At 38.3% G+C, this 21,693-nt stretch overlaps 1 protein-coding gene across 2 annotated transcripts in view; it reads right to left on the bottom strand.

Annotated features, from left to right (window-relative positions):
* Positions 1 to 21,693, bottom strand: part of NEK1 (NIMA related kinase 1) — a 215,009-nt gene that overhangs the window by 35,329 nt on the left and 157,987 nt on the right. For both annotated transcript variants that reach the window (XM_032634868.1, XM_032634869.1), the window contains 2 exons: positions 2,503 to 2,679; positions 192 to 312 (listed from right to left, as the gene is read on the bottom strand). In XM_032634868.1, coding sequence (XP_032490759.1) covers positions 192 to 312; positions 2,503 to 2,679 — 298 coding nt within the window. The remainder of the gene's footprint in view (positions 1 to 191; positions 313 to 2,502; positions 2,680 to 21,693) is intronic.

The following is a 21,693-nucleotide window of genomic DNA, read 5'->3' as shown; positions in this document are numbered from 1 at the left end:
ACTTTTCATTGTTTATCTTTATACACTTGCGGATTTCTGAACCACATGAATGTAATATCTATTCCCAAATTAAACTATTTTTATAAGGTATTATAATAGGATTTAATATAATATTGGGTTATTACACTATTTCTTTAAAAGATATTACAGAAAGGAACCAGGTTTTAAAACGTAAGAAAGAGGTAACGTACTCAGCCTCCTTTGCTTCTTTAATCTCACTAACCCACACGTCGAGTACAGGGCATTGCAAGCCACCGTCCCCGTCTGCTCTACTTGGCTCCTGTAGAAATTCTGCTTCCAAGTCATCAGGCTCTGCATGGTGAAACATAACAAGAAAGAGGTCTCAAAGCAAAATCCATTTAGAGAAAATGGAATAAGCCTCCTATAAATTATCATACCTAGTTTTAGGCTAAAGTATTAATAGTAATTACAATGAAAAATTTAATATTTTATCTATAGATCTTTAATCTTACTGTGTTGACTCTCTAGTTGTTTCTGAAATAACAGACTTTTCCTTGTGCATTTTCACTGCAATAAAAATACTCCAAAGAAATACAGTACACTGTATTTTGATTATTGTAAAAAATTTTCTCTTCATTAAAATTTCAATAATATGTAAATTGCTTTCTTGAAGGTATAAAAACTAGTTTAAAGAACAACACTATCTGTGGTTAGAAATATGGAAGGGGAGAAGATATTATTGATTAGTTACTGATGGGAAAGTTCAATCATCAAAAAAAAACAAACAAAAAAACACCAAACACCCCATTACCTGGACTTTTACAATGATATTGAGAACATAATTGGAGTGCACTAAATCTATTTTCCTAGACTCTCAGACAATTAACAACCAGGGTACTACCTCTGTTTTCTGGCAGTAGCTCATTTTTCAACTGGGTGATAGTTCCTGGAAGTAAATAGCAATGAGAAATGGTTTCTGTCTTCATTTGTTAACTTTTCTTTTTCTTCTCCAGTTCTTATTTCAGCCACCATGACCACCGCTTTTTTCCCTAAAATCCAGATACTCTTTCCTTCTGTATTTTAAAAGTTTCAATCAGTTGTCCAGTTTAGAAAGATGATTGGTATTGTACCAATCTTTAAAGTTCTTATCTTTTACTCAAATGATTATTTGGTCATGCATACGAGGTAAGCAATTGGGGGAGGGGGATCCTTAAAATTCTTTTAAAATGAGTATTTGTTCTCTAACACCTTAAGCCCTATCAATATGACTCATTCTACAAACTAGATTTGTCAATGTACTGCCCATAAAGTCGAAAATATTTACTATGTGACTCTCTGTAGAAGAAGTTTGCCAACTCTTGCACTAGGCTATACAGCCTCTATTATATGCCTAACAGGGTTTTTCTTTGTTTCTTTTTAAGAAAAGGCGTAAGGTACGTGTTAACTATGATTCTAATGAATAAGACTATTTACGTAACTATTAAATTACTATGGTGAATTAAAGACAACCACACATGAAGCAAGGTGTCCAGCGTTCCTCTCATCTAGAAGGGACTCTTTTGCCCCTCTCCTTGAGTTTGCCCCGGCAGTGAGATCACCTGGACCAGCTGAGTACAGCTGGAGTCTTGTAAGCCAGTTCCACGTCCAGCCTTGAAGAGAACTGGCAGCTTTCACCTTGGAATCTGGAAGCCTAAGCCACAATGAAAGAACTTTAATGATCCTGCAAAGACCACATGGCAAGGCCCTGACACTAAGCTAAGGGGCAGGACGCAGTGGAACAGGCCCAGCCAAGCGCTGCCGAGACGCCACAAGTGGGAGTGACACCATCTCCCACCCTCCAAGGAGGTGCAGCTGACAGCTCAACACCACTGAGCGATGCCAGCTGATGCCACAAGGAGGAGGAGAACCTTCCCAATTCCTTATGCATGAAAGTGTGAGATAAAACAAAACAGTTCTTTTAAGTCACTAAGTTCGGGGAGCAATCTGCTTTGTAGCACTAGATAAGTAAGACAGAATTTCATATCTGAAGGTGGGGTGCTGCCATGACAAAGCTTCTACAAGAACAAGCGGCTTCCACCTGGGGATCTGGGAGCCCTGTGAGACGTCAGACCGCCCTGCTGGAAAGAGTGCATAGAAAGGCCTGGAGACCGCATGAAGAGGAAGGGGCGAGCCGGGCCCAGCCTCTGAGCTGTACCTGTCAGGACACCAGCTAAGCCCTCTCGGACCCATGAGACCAGATGATCACAGAGACAAGAGCACATGGATTAGAAAAGCACATGGCTGAGCCAGGCATTGACTCAATTCCCAACACACAAAATCAGGAGACAGAGTAAAATGGCTGTTCTTTTAACACTAAGTTTTGGGGTGATTTGCTATGTGGCGATAAAAAAAAAAAACCGACCAGTTACTAGAAAAGAGAGTGAACTTAATTTGAGATGGATCACCCAACCATATATACATATTTTGAAGATCTGTTTATAAAGAAGACATCAAGGTATTATTAAATCAAATCAATCTCATTTTGCCCCATTAAAACAATACCATCCAAGTTTCCTTCTGGTTTCAATGCCGTCTGTGGAGATGGCTCACTAAAGTTTGGACTGTCTGTCTCAACAGAAGAATCAACAGTAGCTGATGGGTTCATTTCAGGTGAAATACATTTTATTTTTTCTTCTCCAGTAATTAAGGGTTTGCACTCCTCCCCTTGAGGAGAAATCTCTGAAACAACAAAAAGATGAGAAATCATGCTACATTCTCAAAGTGACTTGAATTTTGTCTGTAACAGCACTTAGAACAAAGTTCGTTATTACAGCAGGTAATTACTGGGTAAGTTCTGTAATGTACTAGAAATTAATAAATGATTAAGGCACATGATAGCCACACAATTCAAATTGGAAAGGCATTTTTGTTATAAAGACATTGCTTTTCAGGCTTTTCAGATCAGTTAGAAAAATGTTTGCCTTTACTTAAAATCACAGCTCTCATTAAATTTAAAAGTGAGATAGTACTAAAACTCACTTGACAAGTATTCTGGACTTAGACATTTCAGCATTAAAGCAAGTTAGGGGTTTCCCTGGTGGCGCAGTGGTTGAGAGTCCGCCTGCCGATGCAGGGGACACGGGTTCATGCCCCGGTCCGGGAAGATCCCACATGCCGCGGAGCGGCTGGGCCTGTGAGCCATGGCCCCTGAGCCTGCGCGTCCGGAGCCTGTGCTCCGCAACAGGAGAGGCCACAGCGGTGAGAGGCCCGCATACCGCAAAAAGAAAAACAAAAACAAAAACAAAAAAACCCCAAGCAAGTTAGTACACATCAGTGCACTAACCTTTTTGAAAGTCTGACACCTAGGTTAAGAGCTAATTTAGCGTGTCTGGGTGGTGTTCTCCACATGAGCACCCAGTGATACCGCTGCTCTAGTACCTAGTTTTCTACAGCAATATATATTCCCCTCTAAGCTCTGTGCCTCATCTGTAATCACTGATGACAAGCATGACTATGAAGCATGACCACACTGTACAATTGAATAGGATATTTTTCTAAAACTATGGTGAAATACACATGTGATATGGTTGACCCGCGTGACTTTTCTATTTGCTGGGACTGGGTCTGCATTATGCCCATGGATAGACATGTTAATGATTATGAATTATAAAAATCCCTTAAAATAAAAAGATTTTAAATCAAAAGTTTCCCATGGGATAGAGGCATATTTCAGTGTCAAGCATAAGGATTCTTAAATATACGGAATTAGGTTACATCATTCATATGTGTGTGATGTTGTAATAATACTCTCAAATTAATAAAAAGATTTCAATTTCTACCATTGTTGTAGGAATGTAATTTTATTTTTTAATAACCACACTCATGTATGGTTTTGAGTATCCCAGTTGAGTTATTGTGTATGTATGCATAGGAATGTTTTGTTCAAACATATTTTTGAATTTTCAATAATCATAAATCAAATCTTACCTTTATGTATAAAACCCTTTATATAATATAAAATATATAATATTATACATAACATTCAGAATACAATTACTTTGGCATGTTGGTTTGTATTTTTAATGTCCCAGTTGCCGTAATTATTTGAAACAGACTGAAACTTGGTAATAGTCAATAAAGCTAAAAAAATCAAGTGGTAAAACAAATAAACAAAAATAAATTTCTAAGGTGGCTAACATACATTTCTAAGGTGGCTTACTTGCCTTTTCCTTTGATGAAACTTTTACATATATATATAAATGTCAGAATGATATATTTATGTCCAAATGATATTTTAAAAATTATGAACTAACTGTTTTTGTGTGTTTCTGGTAATTGCTCAGAGACTTCCCATACTTTAAACTGACACCAGGAGAGGATGGATTCAGCTCAGAAAGATGACTGCAGTTACCTGGAAGATGCCCAGGGCAGTCCCGTCCATTCCTTGGAGAAGCTCCTTTCCAGCTCACTACTGGGAGCCCCCCTAACGCCCATTCTGTCTTAGCTAATCTGCTGGACTTCTGTCTACACCAATAAGCCTTCCTGTATCTATCTGGGCTGGTCAGTACATCTCCATGATGTTTTCTTCTCCCTCCCTCGGTCACTCCAATGCTCACATCTTGGAGATCCTGTCATTCAGTACAGCTCCTCAAAAAGTTCACTGTTAAATACCCCACCTTCTAATTCCCAACATCCTGTGTTTCCACTCACCTCCCTCTACTACCCCAACTCTAAAGAATGTTACCCGACCAGGACCTAAAATGCACTGATCCTACCATGGTTTCTCTCCCCATCGTCCCCATTAAAATCCATCTACAGCCCATCATTAAAAACATTCTCTTCCATACATCCTCAACTCACGGTATTCACGGCAAAACCCCAACTCCACATCAATTCCATCTTCTGCCTGTCGTGTCTGAACACATGTGGCTGGAACAGTTGGAGAAAAACACAGAGCCTTGCTGCCTGGTCCCAACTTCAATTCATCATCACTGAAGTGAGGTGGGGCCTTGGTGTTGCCCATGTCCTTCTATAACACTGGGCTAGCAGGCACTGCCTGGTTCAGTTAACTCCTTAGGAAAAACAGTTGTGTACAGGTGCTTCTGAGCTGCTTTACTTCTTACTTCTTCCTGGTCAATGAGAACAGAACTACAATGCTGCCCATGTTCTGGAACATCTTCCCTTCACCAAGCCTCATCGACAATGTGACAGCGGCAGAGGTCACATCTGTGCTCTGCTCATTCAGTCTAAGTGTTCTGCTATAAAATAATGTCTATTAAAACCAGGAACAAGGATGCCAGACCGCACTATGATTACTGAAGATTGCTCTGGAGGGTCTAACAATGCAGTGAGAAGGAAAGGGAATAATCAAATAAATACTGGACAAAAACCCCTATTTCTTATTACTGATGAGATAATCTGCACATTTATGAGATTTACGATGTCAAAAAAAACCTTAATAGATTTAATGAAATAATTCAGTAAGGAGTCTGGCTATAAAATTTTACATAGCTGGGTAACAGAAAGAATAGCTTTATTTTAACGAGAAATAACAACCTAGGGAAATGGAAAAAATACATCATCTATATTATAATAAAGACAAAAATATACCCATTGTATAAAAATTAATTTACCAAAAAAGGTTTTAGAACTTAAACGAACAAAACAAAATGTTACTGAAAAACACAGAACAAGACTGGTGCAAAAAGAAAGACATACTTAAATTCTTGAAATAAAAAAAATTCCAAAAATCATGGGGACTTCCCTGGTGGTCCAGTGGTTAAGACTCCGCCTTCCAATGCAGGCGGTGTGGGTTCGATCCCTGGTCGGGGATTCCACATGCCGCGGGGTGCAGCCAAAAATTTAAAGAAAAAAAAATTCCAAAAATCAATATACAAATGTAATACAATTCTAATCATACTCAATTAGATAAAGTGAACTTAAAATTCCTTTGAAAAAATAATTGTCTAAAAACAACCAAGGACGGGACTTCCCTGGTGGCACAGTGGTTAAGAGTCCACCTGCCAATGCAGGGGATGTGGGTTCGAGCCCTGGTCCGGGAAGATCCCACATGCTGCAGAGCAACTAAGTCCGTGCGCCACAACTACTGAGTCTGCGCTCTGGAGCCCGCGAGCCACATCTACTGAGACCGCGTGCTACGACTACTGAAGCCCATGCACCTAGAGCCCATGCTCCACAACAAGAGAAGCCACCACAATGAGAAGCCCGCACACTGCAATGAACAGTAGCCCATGCTCGCCGCAGCTAGAGAAAGCCTGCGCACAGCAACAAAGACCCAACACAGCCAAAATTAAATAAATAACTAACTTAATTATTTTAAAAAATACTACTATAAAAAAAGTAAAATAAAAACAACCAAGGAAAATATTTTAGAATTCCAACTAGGTTAAAGATTATATACGTACATGCATGCAAATGTGTACACATGCCTGTTATCTATCTATCTAATCCAAAGATTTGCCAAATTTTTCACCCAATAAAGGAAATTCAGAAGATATAAATAAAAGATATACTTGCATGAAAATTTTAAAAAAAGAAAAAAAAAACTCTGTATGGCCAAAAATAGCATAAAAATAAGTGAAACAGCAGAGGGTGGAAAAAAAACTGTGATGATATACTAGATAAAGGTTATTTATACCAGATTAAAAATTCACAAGAAAAAAAATTGGAAATGTAACATAAAAAAGGCAAAGAATATACACACAATTTACAGAGAAGCAAAGCAAAATGGCCAAAAGACTGTGACATGATGAAATTCACTCACAATCAGAAAATCACAAATGGAATCTTAACTTGTAAGATTGGTAACAATGAAAAAAAAGTGATAATATTGACAAGGCCTGCTTAATATTTGAAAATCAATCAATGTTATTTGTTACATTAATATAATCAAGGAGAAAAATCATACAATCATCTTAATTAAGTCAGAAAAAGGGTGAGATAAAATTTAATGACTATTTATAAAATAAGACTAGAAGGGAATTCCTTAATCTGAAAATGGATATTTTCAAAAAGGACTTGAGTTAACATGATACATTTACTCCCTTGAATCAAGAACATGACCCTTCTATTCAACATTCTACTAAATGGCATTTTTTTTTTTAAATGGCATTTTTTGAAGAGAAGTTGTTAATTTTATTATAGTCCAATTTATTCAGTCCTTTTCTTTACAGTTGGCATTTTTAAGGACAAGTTTAAAAGGACAAGCCACTAAAAGACAAAATATATTTAGAACACATGTAACTAACAAAAGGCTTCTATCCAGAATATACAAAGAACTCCTAAACACCAAAGGGAAACCAACATAATGGAAAAATAGGCAAGACACTTGAATAGGCACTTCAAAAAAGAGCATACGCATCTTAGTAAGAAATTTTTGGATATGATACCAAAGCACAAACAAAAATAAAACAAAATGGTGGGTCTACATGAGTAAAAGCTTGTGCACAGCAAGGAAAAATCAACAAAATAAAGAGGTAACGTACGGAATGGGAGAAAATATTTGCAAATTATATATCTGATAACAGGTTAACATCAAAAATATTTAAGTAACTCAAACAGCTCAACAACAAAAAGATGGACAAATTAAATCTTTTTTGCCATTATTAATTAATGACAGCAATTTAAAAATCGGCAAAGGAACTCAATAGACATTTCTCAAAAGAAGACATATAAATGGCTAACAGATATACGAAAAGGTGGCTCAACATCACTAATAATCAGGGAAATGCAAATCAAGACCACAGTGAGAGATCATCTCACTCTTGTTAATACAGCTATTATCAACAAGAGAAGAGATGACAAATACTGATGAGAATGTGGAGAAAAGGAAACCCTGTGCACTGTTAGTGGGAATGTAAATTGGTGCAGCCACTATGGGGAACAGTACTGAGGTTCCTCAAAAAACTAAAAGTAGAACTACCATATGATCCAGCAATTCCTCTTCTGAGTATTTATCCAAAGGAAATTAAATCAGTAACTTGACGAGGTATCTGTACTCCTATGTTGACTGCAGCATTATTCACAGTAGCCAAGACATGGAAACAACCTAAGTGTCAATGAAGGAATAAAGAAAATGTGGTATATATATATACACACAGTGGAATATTACTCAGCCTTAAGCATGAAGGAAATCCTTGGAAGATACCATTCTAAGTGAAATAAGTCAGACACAAAAAGACAAACACTGCATGATATTACGTATGACTGGAATCTAAAAAAGTCGAACTCAGAAACAGACAGTAGAATGGTGGTTGCCAGGGGCTGGGAGGTGGGAAAAATGCAGAGATGTTGGCAAAGGGTACAAACCTTCAGTCATAAGATGCATAAACTTCTAGAGATCGAATACACAGCATGGTTAATTACAGTTGCCAATAATGTATAGTACACTTGAAATTTGTTAAGAAAGTAAATCTTAAGTGTTCGCATCACACACACAAAACGCTAACTATGTGAGGTGATGGGCATGTTCATTGGCTTGATCGTGGTGATCATTACATGAGGTATACTTATGACAAAACACCATTTTGTAAACCTTAAATATATATAATTTTTAAAATTTGTCAATCATAACTCAATAAAGCTGGAAAAAGAATTAAAAGCCATATGAACGGCTATTTTACTCTGGATACAACCTATTCCCACGGCCACACCCAGCTGCAAAAGGAAGCTGGGAAATGATGTCTCTGCCTAGGCAGCCATGCGCCAACCCAAATCCAAAGTGGACGTGGGGGCATGGAGAGACGCTAGTACTAAAAAGGAAGGAGGGAAGATTGGACACCGCAGGACAGCAGCGATTTCTCTCTCTCTCTCTCACACACACACACACACACACACACACACACACACACACACACACACACACACACCCTGTCCCATAGATGCCAGTAAAATGGGGGAATATATCAAGAAAAAAGAAGCCATGGACTCCAGACAATAAGAGACCTAACATCAGGACAGGTTAGGGGAGAGGCCAGGATGACATCTTTCCAGCAGGTCAAAGGAAAAACTCGTCTGGTTTGGAGCAGGTCAGAGGGGATTCCAAAGAAATGGTTCGAAGATTAGACCCATATAATACCTAATGTATCTGGACGATCTGAGAAGAGATAAACATATCTAGGGAAGAGTCTGGCAACAAACTAGAAATAAGTTTGTGAAAAACAAAGCAATTATTCACTAAAGGGAAAACAAAATATTGTGCAAGAAAGAAAAGTAGTCATGGTACAATTACCACAGCTTTGATCAGAATATACATGGTCAAAGTAATACCAACACTGTACAATGATTTCACCAAAATTACAAGTATATTTGGAGGATCTGGGGATAGGAAGTACAGCTGTATATGGTGAGATCAGGGGAAAAAAAAACAGATGGAGGAAAGGCAGCTAAATTCTTACCTTCCAAAGTAGGAAGTCCATAGATAATGTCTAAAACTAAAATAATAATAAACACTTTTAAAAATCAAGAAGTAATAGTATAGGTATATGATTTATAATTATGTTGATAAATAAGAAAACAAATAGTTAAAAGAACTGTAAGTGGCTGACTTTGGGAAGCAGAAAATAACGTGATGAGGGAGGTCTAAGAACTGCAGTTTTTCGTAAAAGACTTCCAGAGCTACTTGGCATTTTTCATTATGTGTACAGATTACTTTTATAACAAGAGAACTAGATTTTTAAATAAAAACAAAATTTATGTGATTAACAGGAACATAATCTCTAGGTAGCAAGGTTCTAGGTAATTTCAATTTTCTACAGCACAGTTTTTGGTATTTTCTAACGTTTTACAATGAAAATATACTATTAGAGTCAAGGGAAAAAAAAGTTAGTTTACAAAAATGTAGGGAATTGTTTTCCTGGCCATGACAATGTAACTCATACTGCTCACTGAAAATAAATATAAACGATGAACAACAACAAAAAATATTGAAGAAGCTATTTGGAAGCACTGGCGAGTAAGTGATGCAGGCAGGGTGCACTGGGCCACGACTGACAGCAGCAAACACTAGGATGAGCTCCACTCCATCCCAGCTTCCCTGCGGGCACTTCCTAAGTCCAGCACAGGCAGAAGGCAAGTCTTACTGGGATAATAAGTCTGCGGCTACAAAGTGGCCCAGAATGCAAAGAAAAAAATCACCAAAAAGTTCCCCTCAGCACAACAAAAAAATCCCCTCTATTTTCGGCTAACTCCTAAACTATGCATTCATTCACAAGCAACACTCTGGGAAAACCAGCACAAATCAGCAGCCAGGAGGGTGACGTGCTGGGCAAAGATGAGCATCTGCATGGTGCTGGGAGGGAGAGTAGAGATCGGGTCTCAGGAATGCGGAGGGCATGGTGAACAAACACCATCAACACTGAGAGGAGGTCTCAGGCAGATCAAGGTGTAGGAACAAGAGCTACCGCCTGGAAACAAACAGGCCACAACTAACTTCAACAGTATCAAGGTAATCTGCTGGCATTATTTAGTTTTAAGAAGAAAACTTAATCTTCTTTGAAGAAAGATAACATTACCCAGAGGCTATTAAATTTTTCATCCACAATGTCTGGCATCCAATCAAATACTGTAAAACTCAGGTACAAAAATTCTAATCTGCTCTGTGGTTTTGTATAGCCTACAAGTTATGAAAAGCTTTTACATTTTTAAGGGCTGTAGAAAATTTTTAAAAGAAGAAGAATAATGTATGTATGGGCTCACAAAGCCTAGAATATTTACAATCTAACAATTTATAGAAAAAGTTCATTGCTCTATGATATAAAGCATGGTTTATAACAAAGAAACAGGAAAAAAATGACAGAAAACCAAGAAAAAGAGACAACAGAAATAGAACAAATCTAGCTAACAACAGAAACAGATCTAGATGACCCACTTATGAGATTTCTCAAGGAGGGACCTTAAAATAAGTGATTAGTATGGTCAAGAAAATAGAGATGGGCCAAATGGACAAATCCATGAATACTTTCAACAGAGAGCTGTAATCTAAAAAATATGAAATGCACATCCTAGAACTGAAAAACACAGTATCATATTAGGAACCCACTGGATTTGTTTAACAGGTTAGAGAGAGCAGAAGACAGAATCAGTGAAATGCTAAAGGGCTCAACAGATTTAAACAGACTGAAGCAAAAAGGAGAAAATGTAAAAAAGCAGAACAGGGCTTCCCTGGTGGCGCAGTGGTTGAGAGTCCACCTGCCGATGCAGGGGACACGGGTTCATGCCCCGGTCCGGGAGGATCCCACATGCCGCAGAGAGGCTGGGCCTGTGAGCCATGGCCCCTGAGCCTGCGCGTCCGGAGCCTGTGCTCCGCAACGGGAGAGGCCACAGCAGTGACAGGCCCACGTACCGCCGCAAAAAAAAAAATCTTTTCAGACAAACAAAGGACTACAGGAAATACTAAAGGAAGTTCTTCACACTATAAGAAAAAGATATCAAATGGAAGTGTGTGACTTCAGTTAGGAATAAAGAGCACTGTAAAGAATAAAATATGGGTAAATGTAAAAAAATATTGATTGTTTAGCATAATAAAAACAGTAATAATGACGCTCCTTATGAGCTGTATAAGATAAAATATATAATCATAGTGGCATAAAGGGTTTGGAGGGGAATAAATAGAATAATATTGGTAATAGGACTGTGTATGGTTTGAGAAGGGATATAAACACTAAATTTAGGTATATATAAATGAGCATTACGGTAGAATTAAGCAAGGATGCAAACTGTAATCTTTAGGACCATGACAAAGGGCAAATGAAAAATGTACAATTGAAAACAGAAGATAAAAATGAAATGTTTGATTAATCCAAAAGGAAGAGTGAAAATAAAGGAAAAAAACAATAAAGAACAGGGCTACCCTGGTGGCGCAGTGGCTGAGAGTCCGCCTGCCGATGCAGGGGACATGGGTTCGTGCCCCGGTCTGGGAGGATCTCACAGGCCGTGGAGTGGCTGGGCTCGTGAGCCATGGCCGCTGAGCCTGCGTGTCCGGAGCCTGTGCTCCACGGCGGGAGAAGCCACAGCGGTGAGAGGCCCGCGTACCGCAAAAAAAGAAAAGAAAAAGAAACAAAGAACAGATGGAACAAATAAAAAACATATAGGGACAAATATATACACAGGCTAAGTCAAAGCAAATCAGTAATTACATTATATGTAAATAAATTAAACTATCTGAAAAAAAGACAAAGACCGTGGGGCTAGATTTCAGAGAAGAGACACGTTTAAACATAAAGAGCCAGAGAAAATGAAAGAAAAGGCTACAGAAAAAGATATACTAAGGAAACATTAACCAAAAGAATGCTTGCTGGTGTAGCTCTATAATAGGACATAAAGCAGCCTTTAAAGGAAGTAATGTTACTAGAGATAAAAATGGACATGTCATAACAATAAATGGTCAGTGCAGCAGGAAGATGCACAAACTGACCAGTGCAATGATCTAAACACTTTAAGGCAACAACTTAAGTTGCTATGCACTAAATAACTTAGCTTCAAAGCATAAATATCAAAAATGGATAGACTTAAAAGGAGAAAATGAAAAAATCCACACATACACATGGAGATATTAATGCTCTTCACTCAGTACCTGATACAACAAGCAGACAAATAATCAGTTAAAAATACAGGTGATTTAAACATCATGATTAAACAACACAGAATATATTGGGTGGGCCAAAAGGTTCATTCATTTTTTTCCCATAAGATGGCTCTAGTAGCACTTAATTGTCTTTAACTTCATTTGAAACAATTTTGTTAGATTGCATGCGACAGCTATCATATAAGCGTGCATTTTAAAAAAAGGATCTACATCGACAGATGAATGGATAAAGACGATGTGGCACATATATACAATGGAATATTACTCAGTCATGAAAAGAAACAAAATTGAGTTATTTGTAGTGAGGTGGATGGACCTAGAGTCTGTCATACAGAGTAAAGTAAGTCAGAAAGAGAAAAACAAATACCGTATGCTAACACATGTATATGGAATCTAAAAAAAAAAAAAACACAAAAGAACCTAGGGGCAGGACAGGAATAAAGACACAGATGTAGAGAGTGGACCTGAGGACACGGGGAGGGGGAAGGGAAGCTGGGACAAAGTGAGAGAGTGGCATGGACATATATACACTACCAAATGTAAAATAGATAGCTAGTGGGAAGCAGCTGCATAGCACAGGGAGATCAGCTCAGTGCTTTGCGTCCACCTAGAGGGGTAGGATAGGGAGGATGGGAGGGAGGCTCAAGAGGGAGGGGATATGGGGATATATGTATACATATAGCTGATTTACTTTGTTATACAGCAGAAACTAACACAACATTGTAAAGCAATTATACTCCAATAAAGATGTTAAAAAAAAATTCAACTCAAGCATTACTCAAGCAAAAAAATAAATAAATAAAATAAAAATAGACTTAACAAATCGGTGAATTTTTGTGTAGCCATTTTAATATTGAAGATGGAAGGAAAAAAAGCAACATTTTCGGCATATTATGCTTTATTATTTAAAGAAAGGTAAAAACTCAACTGAAATGCAAAAAAAGATTTGTGCAGTGTATGGAGAAGGTGCTGTGACTGATCGAATGTGTCAAAAGTGGTTTGCGAAGTTTCGTGCTGGAGATTTCTCGCTGGACGATGCTCCACGGTCGGGTAGACCAGTTGACGTTGACAGCGATCAAATCGAGACATTAACTGAGAACAATCAACGTTATATCATGTGGGAGGTAGCTGACATACTCAAAATATCCAAATCAAGCACTGAAAATCATTTGCACCAGCTTGGTTATGTGAATTGCTTTGATGTTTGGGTTCCATGTAAGTTAAGCTAAAAAAAGCCTTCTTGACCATATTTCCGCATGACATTCTCTACTTAAACATAATGAAAATGTTGCGTTTTTAAAACAAATTGTGACGGGCAATGACAAGTGGATACTGTACAATAATGTGGAACAGAAGAGATCGTGGGGCAAGTGAAATGAACCACCACCAACCACACCAAAGGCTGGGCTTCATCCAAAGAAGGTGATGTTGTGTATACGGTGGAATTGGAAGGGAGTCCTCTATTATGAGATCCTTCCAGAAAACCAAACGAATAATTCCAACAAGTACTGCTCCCAATTAGACCAACTGAAAGCAGCACTCAACAAAAAGCGCCCAGAATTAATCAACAGAAAACGCATGATTATGCGTTTATCCATCAGGATAATGCAAGACCGCATGTTTCTGTGATGACCAGGCAAAAACTGTTACAGCTTGGTTGGGAAGTTCTCATTCATCCACCGTATTCACCAGGCACTGCACCTTCGGATTTACATTTATTTCGGTCTTTACAGAAGTCTCATAATGAAAAAAATTTCAATTCCCTGGAAAACTGTAAAAGGCACCTGGAACAGTCCTTTGCTCAAAAAGATAAAAAGTTTTGGGAAGATGGCATTATGAAGTTGCCTGAAAAACGGCAGAAGGTAGTGCAACAAAAGGGTGAATAGGTTGTTCAATAAAACTCTTGGCGAAAATGAAAAATGTGTCTTTCGTTTTTATGTAAAAACCAAAGGCAATTTTTGGCCAACCCAATACATACATAAATACAGTAACTGTGAAATACATATTCCTTTCAAATGCATATGAAACATTTACAAAAGAGACCATAAGTTGGGCAAGAAAGCAAGTACCAAACATTTCAAAGGACTGAAATCATGTACACTATGATGTTCTGTAACCACAACACAGGCTACAAAGCAACAACAGAAAGATAACTAGAAAAACCCCCAAATGTTAGGAAATTAAATGCAGAACACTTGCAAATGGTCCACCGACACGAAAGAAATCACAACATAAATTAAGTTTATGATTTAAATCTTCCCACAGAGAAAATACCAAGTCCAGATGGCTTCACAGGTGAATTCTTCCAAATACTTAAGGAAAAAATAATATTAATCTTTCACAAAGTTTTCCAGAATATAGTCAAAATGGGAATGTTTCTGTCAATAATAAACGCTGTCTGCCACATCGATAAACAAAGTAAGCCATCACATTACAGCTGCCCCAAAGGTGAGCCCTGAGGAGACTCAGGGTAGAAACAGGATACTCCCCCCACCAAAAAGTCACTGCTGCAGCCACTCCCCATCCCCCTCCGCCCCCCTCCCCAATGGTGCACCCTGAGGGGACTCAGCAGAAAACACAGGATTCTGGCCCCACACAGCTGAGGTGCATATCGAAAGGTAAATATCAAAAATAATTATTTCAGTGAGCCCAGACTCTTGCATCCTCCCATACACAGAAGAGTGCTTACTAATTCCTTAACTTGAGATGTCTGGTTTTCTCGAATTAACAGCAATCTTCTGAAGTTCTGACTACCTGGTGTTTGTTGCAAAACCCCCTATATATCCTAGTTCCTCCATTACCTCTTTGGAGCAGCCCCTCGGAGCTGTCTGAGATGCTGTGTGCTGGATTTAAGTCCTCAGTTTGGTTCACCAAATAAAACATAATTCTCAACTTTTAGGTTGTGTTTTTTTTTTTTCAGTCGACATTTGCCACCTTGTTTCATAAGTCAGGAAAACCTTAATTCCAAACCACTATAAGCACTTTACAAAAAAGGAAAATTATAGGCAAACTTCCCTCATGAATTATTTTCTTGGGTAGAGAGTATAGGTGTTACATGTTAAGAAGGGAAGAATAGTCAAATTCAACAAAAATTTTTAGAGAACATCCTCCATGGCTTAAATATTTAAAGCCAAAGAGATATGGGAACATATGTATTTGTATAACTGATTCACTTTGTTACACAGCAGAAACTAGCACACCACTGTAAAGCAATTATACTCCAATAAAGATGTAAAAAAAAAATATATATATATATATATATTTAAAGCCAAATAGAGAAATTCTGGCAAGATAGCAAAGAACATAGTTTTTTTTGTTTTATTTTTTTTATTTCCCTGAACCCCTCCACAAAACAGACAAAACCAAGAGAACCAAACACCCACAAATAACATCTAAAGCAAATCTAGGTGACCTCACAACCCCCAAAACACATGTGAACAGGGACAAATCACAGTCAGCTCCAGACTCAGGTGGCAATAGCATCTGTGCAAATGAAAGCAGAGGGAAACAATGGGGCACCCGATAGACCCCAGATCAGGAGAACCCCCAAAAGCCAGCAAGTACTCACAGTCAAGCACAATGGGCCAATTTAAGGAGAGCAGCCAAAACAGGAAGTGTTTTTACACATTCCAATTTTCATTTAAAAGGAAGGACCAATGGAGAAGTCAAAAAGTGTGGGGCAGTCTGCTCCTAAGAATTCTCGAAACTAACCACCTGAAGCTCCCTTCGAGATCAAAGCCCCACATTGAGGAGAAATCGCTGGAAAGAAAATCCAAATTGATCTGTGCAGGGATAACAGAAACAAAGGACAGAGAAAAGAGGGGGAAAGGAGCAAAGACAGAAGAGCTCAGACTCTACGAGGCCATGGTTTTTAAACATGTCATAAAAATAACAGAAGAGGAAGCTCAAGTTATGAAGTTAGAAAAGCTACTTTTACCCACTCTTCCTTCCTAAAATTTTAGCAAATCTAATTTCACATGAAAATAAGTAACATAAAAGGATCACTATTAAATTCTATACAAAGTTACTGTCAGAAAAAAAAAAAGAATAAGAAGTAGAATAGGGGGACTTCTCTGGTGGCACAGTGGATAAGACTCTGTGCTCCCAATGCAGGGGACCAGGGTTCGATCCCTGGTCAGGGAACTAGATCCCACATGCGTGCCGCAACTAAGAGTTCGCATGCTGCAACTAAGGAGCCCTGGAGCTACAACTAAGGAGCCGGCCTGCCGCAACAAAGAGCCCGTGCAACCAAATTAATTAATTAATTTTTTTTTAAAAAAGGAAGAAGAAGTAGAATAATGTCCTCATAGATGTGTTTCCCAACTTTGGCACTATTGGGTCAGATAATTCTTTGTTTTGGGAGAACACTTGTTACAATATGCACTCTGTGTGGCCTCTCCCCACTAGATACCTGTAGTAACCTTATCAGTGACAACCAAAAAGTCTCCAGACAACGCCAAGTGTCCTCTGTGGGCCAGAGATAATAAAAACCCATGAAACAAATTAAAATTATAACCTACTACTCAAAAATCAAATAGAAAAACTAGGAACATGGTAGAAGATATAAGAGAAAAACATAAAAATATAAATTACAATATAATACAATTACAGTGAGAAAAGAATCTGAAATGAGGTAGTTGATAGAGCTCAGGAAAGATTAGAAAAGAAGGAAAAAATCTGAAAAATAAAGATTCTAGAACAAACACAAGATCATATAAGCAAAACACACAATGTCTTAAGAGATATGTAAGGTACATAGGAGAAAAAAAATTTTAATTAAAGAAAATAATTGACAAAAAGGATTCAAGAGGGGCTTCCCTGGTGGTGCAGTGGTTGAGAGGCCGCCTGCCGACGCAGGGGACATGGGTTTGTGCCCTGGTCCAGGAAGATCCCACATGCCGTGGAGTGTCTGGGGGCCCGTGAGCCATGGCCGCTGAGCCTGCACATCCGGAGCCTGTGCTTCGCAGTGGGAGAGGCCACAACAGTGAGAGGCTCACGTACCGCAAAAAAAAAAAAAGATGCAAAATATACTTAGAAGTCCCTGAAGTAAACTTAAGGAACAGAATAAAGAACTCAAAAAACTATAATTCAAGAATACTTTCCTAAAAAAGACTGGAAACTACATATTAAAAAACATACCATGATGAAGAAAACTACAAAACTCTAATGAAAAAGATCAAAGAAGAACTAAGCAAATGAAGACATATTCCATGTTCATGGATAGGAAGACTCAATACTGTCAAGATGCCAGTTCTTCCTGACTTGATACATGGATTCAATGCAATTCCAATTAAAATCCCAACAAGTTATTATGTGGATATCGACAAACTGATTCTGAAGTTTACATAAAGATGCAAAGATCCAGATTAGTCAACACAGCATTGAAGGAGAAAAGCAAAGCTGGAGAAGTAACACTTCCCAACTTCAAGACTTACTAAAAGCTACAGTAATCAAGATAGTGTGATACTAATGAAAGAACAGCAAACAAATCAATGGAACAAGCAGACAGCCCAGAAGTACAGTCAACTAACATTTAACAAAGGAGCAAAGGCAATTCAAAGGAGAAAGGACAGTCTTCTTAGCAACAAATGGTGCTGAAACAGCTGGACATCCACAGGCAAATAAACAACTTTACACTCTTCACAAATATTAACTCACAATTGATTACAGTCCTAAATGTAAAACTCAAAACTATAAAACTCCTAGAAGATAACATAGGAGAAAATCCAGGCGACCTTGGGTTTGGCAATGACTTTTTAGATACAACACCAAAGGCACAATCCATGAAAGACATTTAATAAGCTAATTTCATTTATCTTAAAAAACTTTTGCTCTGTGAAAGATATTGTCAGAAGAATGAAAGACAAGCCACAGACTGGGAGAACGTATTTACAAATGAAATAAAAACAAAGGACTGTTAACCAAAATACATAAAAAACTCTCAGAACAAAAATAAGAAAACAACCCAGGATTTCCCTGGTGGCGCAGTGGTTGGGAATCCACCTGCCAGTGCAGGGGACATGGGTTTGAGCCCTGGTCCAGGAGGATCCCACATGCCGCGGAGCAACTAAGCCCATGGGCCACAACTACTGAGCCTGTGAGCCACAGGTGCTGAGCCTGTGCTCTACAGCCCATGCTCCGCAACAAGAGCACCCACCGCAATGAGAAGTCCACCCACCACAACGAAGGGTAGCCTCCACTCACAACAAGAGAAAGCCTGCATGCAGCAACAAAGTCCCAATGCAGCCAAAAATAAATAAGTACATAAATAAATTTATATTTAAAAAAAATCCATCACCTTACATAGTTACCAAAAAGAATTAAAAAAACCAAACCAAAACAAAACCAAACCCAATTAAGAAACGCACCAAAGATCTGAACAGACACCTCACCAAAGAAGATACAGAAGGCAATGAAGCCTATGAAAAGATGCTCCACATCGTATGCCATTAGGGAACTGCAAATTAAATCAAGGTAACACCACTGCACACCTACTATGGTTGCTAAAACCCACAGCAGTGACAACAACAAATGCTGGTGAACGATGTGGAGCAACAGGAACTCTCAATCCACATGTGTGGGAATGCAAAATGGCACAGCCACTTTGGAAGACAGTTTGGTGGTTTCTTACACAACTAAATATACTCTCACTCCATACAATCACAATTGGGCTCCTTGGCATATACTCAGTATGAGTTGGAATCTTATGTCTACACAGAAACCTGAACACAGATGTTTACAGCAGTTTTATTCATAATTGCCAAAACCTGGAAACAACCAAGATATTCTGCAATAGGTGAACAACCTATTAACCTTTATTGACAAACTGTGGTATATCTATACAATGGAATATTATTCAGCACTAAAAAGAAATGAGCTGTCAAGCCAGGAAAAGGCATGGAGAAAACTTAAATGCATACTCCTAAGTGATAGAAGTCAGTCTGAAAAGGCTACACACTGTGTGATTCCAACCATATGACATTCTGGAAAAGGCAGAACTATGGAGACAGTATAATGATCAATGGTTGCTAGGAGTTTGGGAGAAGGAAGGGAAAGTCAGATAGAACACAGGGATTTTTTAGGGCAGGAAACTATTTTGTATGATACTGAAACGGTGGATAAAGGTCAATAAATATTTGTCAAACTCCACAGAAAATACAACAGCAAGACTAAACCCCTAAGGTACACTATGGATTGGGGTGACAATAATGTGTCGATGTCGATTCATCGACTGTAACACATGCACCACTCTTGGTGGGGAGTGATGGTTAGGGAGGCTCTGCATGTGTGGAAGAAGGGGGTATATGGAAACTCTCTGTACTTGCCGCTGAATTTTGCTGTGAACCCCAAAATACTCTAAAACAAAAGTCTATGAAAAGAAACAAACCAACCAACCATGTACTAAAAAAACAACAACAAAATATATTTTAAGAAGTTGGATTTTAAGGAAAAAGATATCCTTTGAGTATCCGAACAAAAAGACCAAGTCATTTAAAAGGAAAAGAAAGTAAGATTGTCACCAGACTTCCTGACAGCTATGCCTTATGTCACAATACAACACCGTTATCCATTAAAGACATTCAAGGAAAGGAAATGTAAGTCAAGGATTTATATTTAGTCAAACCTACCTTCAAGAAGAAAGTCTTCACACAACCTTATGAACATGCAAAATCTTTGGCTGCATTGTTCACATGAGCTCCTCCCAAGGAATCTATCACCAAAGAGCTTCAACAATCAAAATGATGAAAGACATTGACATAACGATTGGAAGACTAAAGACAACACAAGTCCATCCTGTTTGTCATTTAATCCACAGAACAGTCCTGAATGGCAGTGTTTCCATTCTACACACCAAGCACTTGGAAGTCAAAGTCAGAGGAATTTGCCCCATGGTTGCTGGCAAGTGATGAAACCAGAACTTTCTTTCCACCACATGAAGATGGCTCTCACACACGTTAACAAAACCTTTGCAACTTTGCAAACTGCCTAGAATTTCGTCCTCTCCCGTAACTACCCAGTGGGCTCTTTTGTATCTTTGGCCCAGCTCAAAAGCACCTGCTCTCTCTGTGGCTTTTCCCTGACCCAAAAAGCCCAGCACCATCAATGACACAGGACAGTACTGATAACCCAGAGCCTCCTCAGCTGTGGGCCCACACCGTCTCATAGGCGACACCTCTGACACACACTCTGCCACATGTGATCTCCGTGATGCTAACAAGTGCAACTTCTCTGTCTTAAAATCTCAGCACAGAGCATATTCTTGTAGGTAAATGTAGTTAGAAGAAAAATTTTAAAGACGGCAGATGACAGCGCCTGGAAGCCTTCCACTCTCACAGATAAAGTCAATTACATAAACATCTCTGCACTACCTCTTAATCTTGTGGGTACTTCTATTCTTGCCCTTTTCATGCAATATTACCCTTTATTTGTTATGATTTGTGTCTGCCTTCTGAGAGCAACGACCATCTTTTACGCTTTGTAGCTTTACCACCAAACACATAATAGTATGCACAGGTAATAAGTATGCAATAGTTGGTAAATATGATTTTTTAGGAAGACAAATCATAAAAAAAAAATTCAGTTCCAATTCTATGTAGATGGACTATTTATATGGAGAAGGAAAGTCCTGCTTTCACACTGCCTAACTCTTACCATAGACCATTATTACATTTATTTAAGCAATAAAAATTTTACATAAGAGGAATCTGAATTTAAATGTAATAGTTCTAATGGGACTGAACATATTTAGGACTTTTAGACTACCAAATAATCTGAAATTTTTATTATTTTTGAAATGTTTTAGCCTGGAGGTACTTCTTTCTAAATAACGCCTGGAGCATTTGAGAACAGGCTCAGACTGAGGTGTAGGAATTTGTTACCACTATTGTATTTTTGGTTGTGATTGTTATCTGGCATCAACAGCACAACTTCCAGACCCAAGAGTGTGAACAAACTGATTACAAATATACACACTCATGTACTTGCCCTTTTTTCAAACAAATGATTTTATATACTTTGTTCAAATTGTTTTTTTTCCCTTTAATATTAAAGAAATGCTATAATGATTAGTGGCTGGAAGGCTCACTATTAATAAGGAAAGAACAACCTACTTTTGCTACTTCTGTAATAAGTATGTAGGTTCATTTCCG

The sequence above is a fragment of the Phocoena sinus genome, chromosome 6 (assembly GCF_008692025.1).
Source record: "Phocoena sinus isolate mPhoSin1 chromosome 6, mPhoSin1.pri, whole genome shotgun sequence".
Taxonomy (NCBI): Eukaryota; Metazoa; Chordata; class Mammalia; order Artiodactyla; family Phocoenidae; genus Phocoena; species Phocoena sinus.
This window is presented reverse-complemented; position numbering and strand designations above follow the sequence as displayed.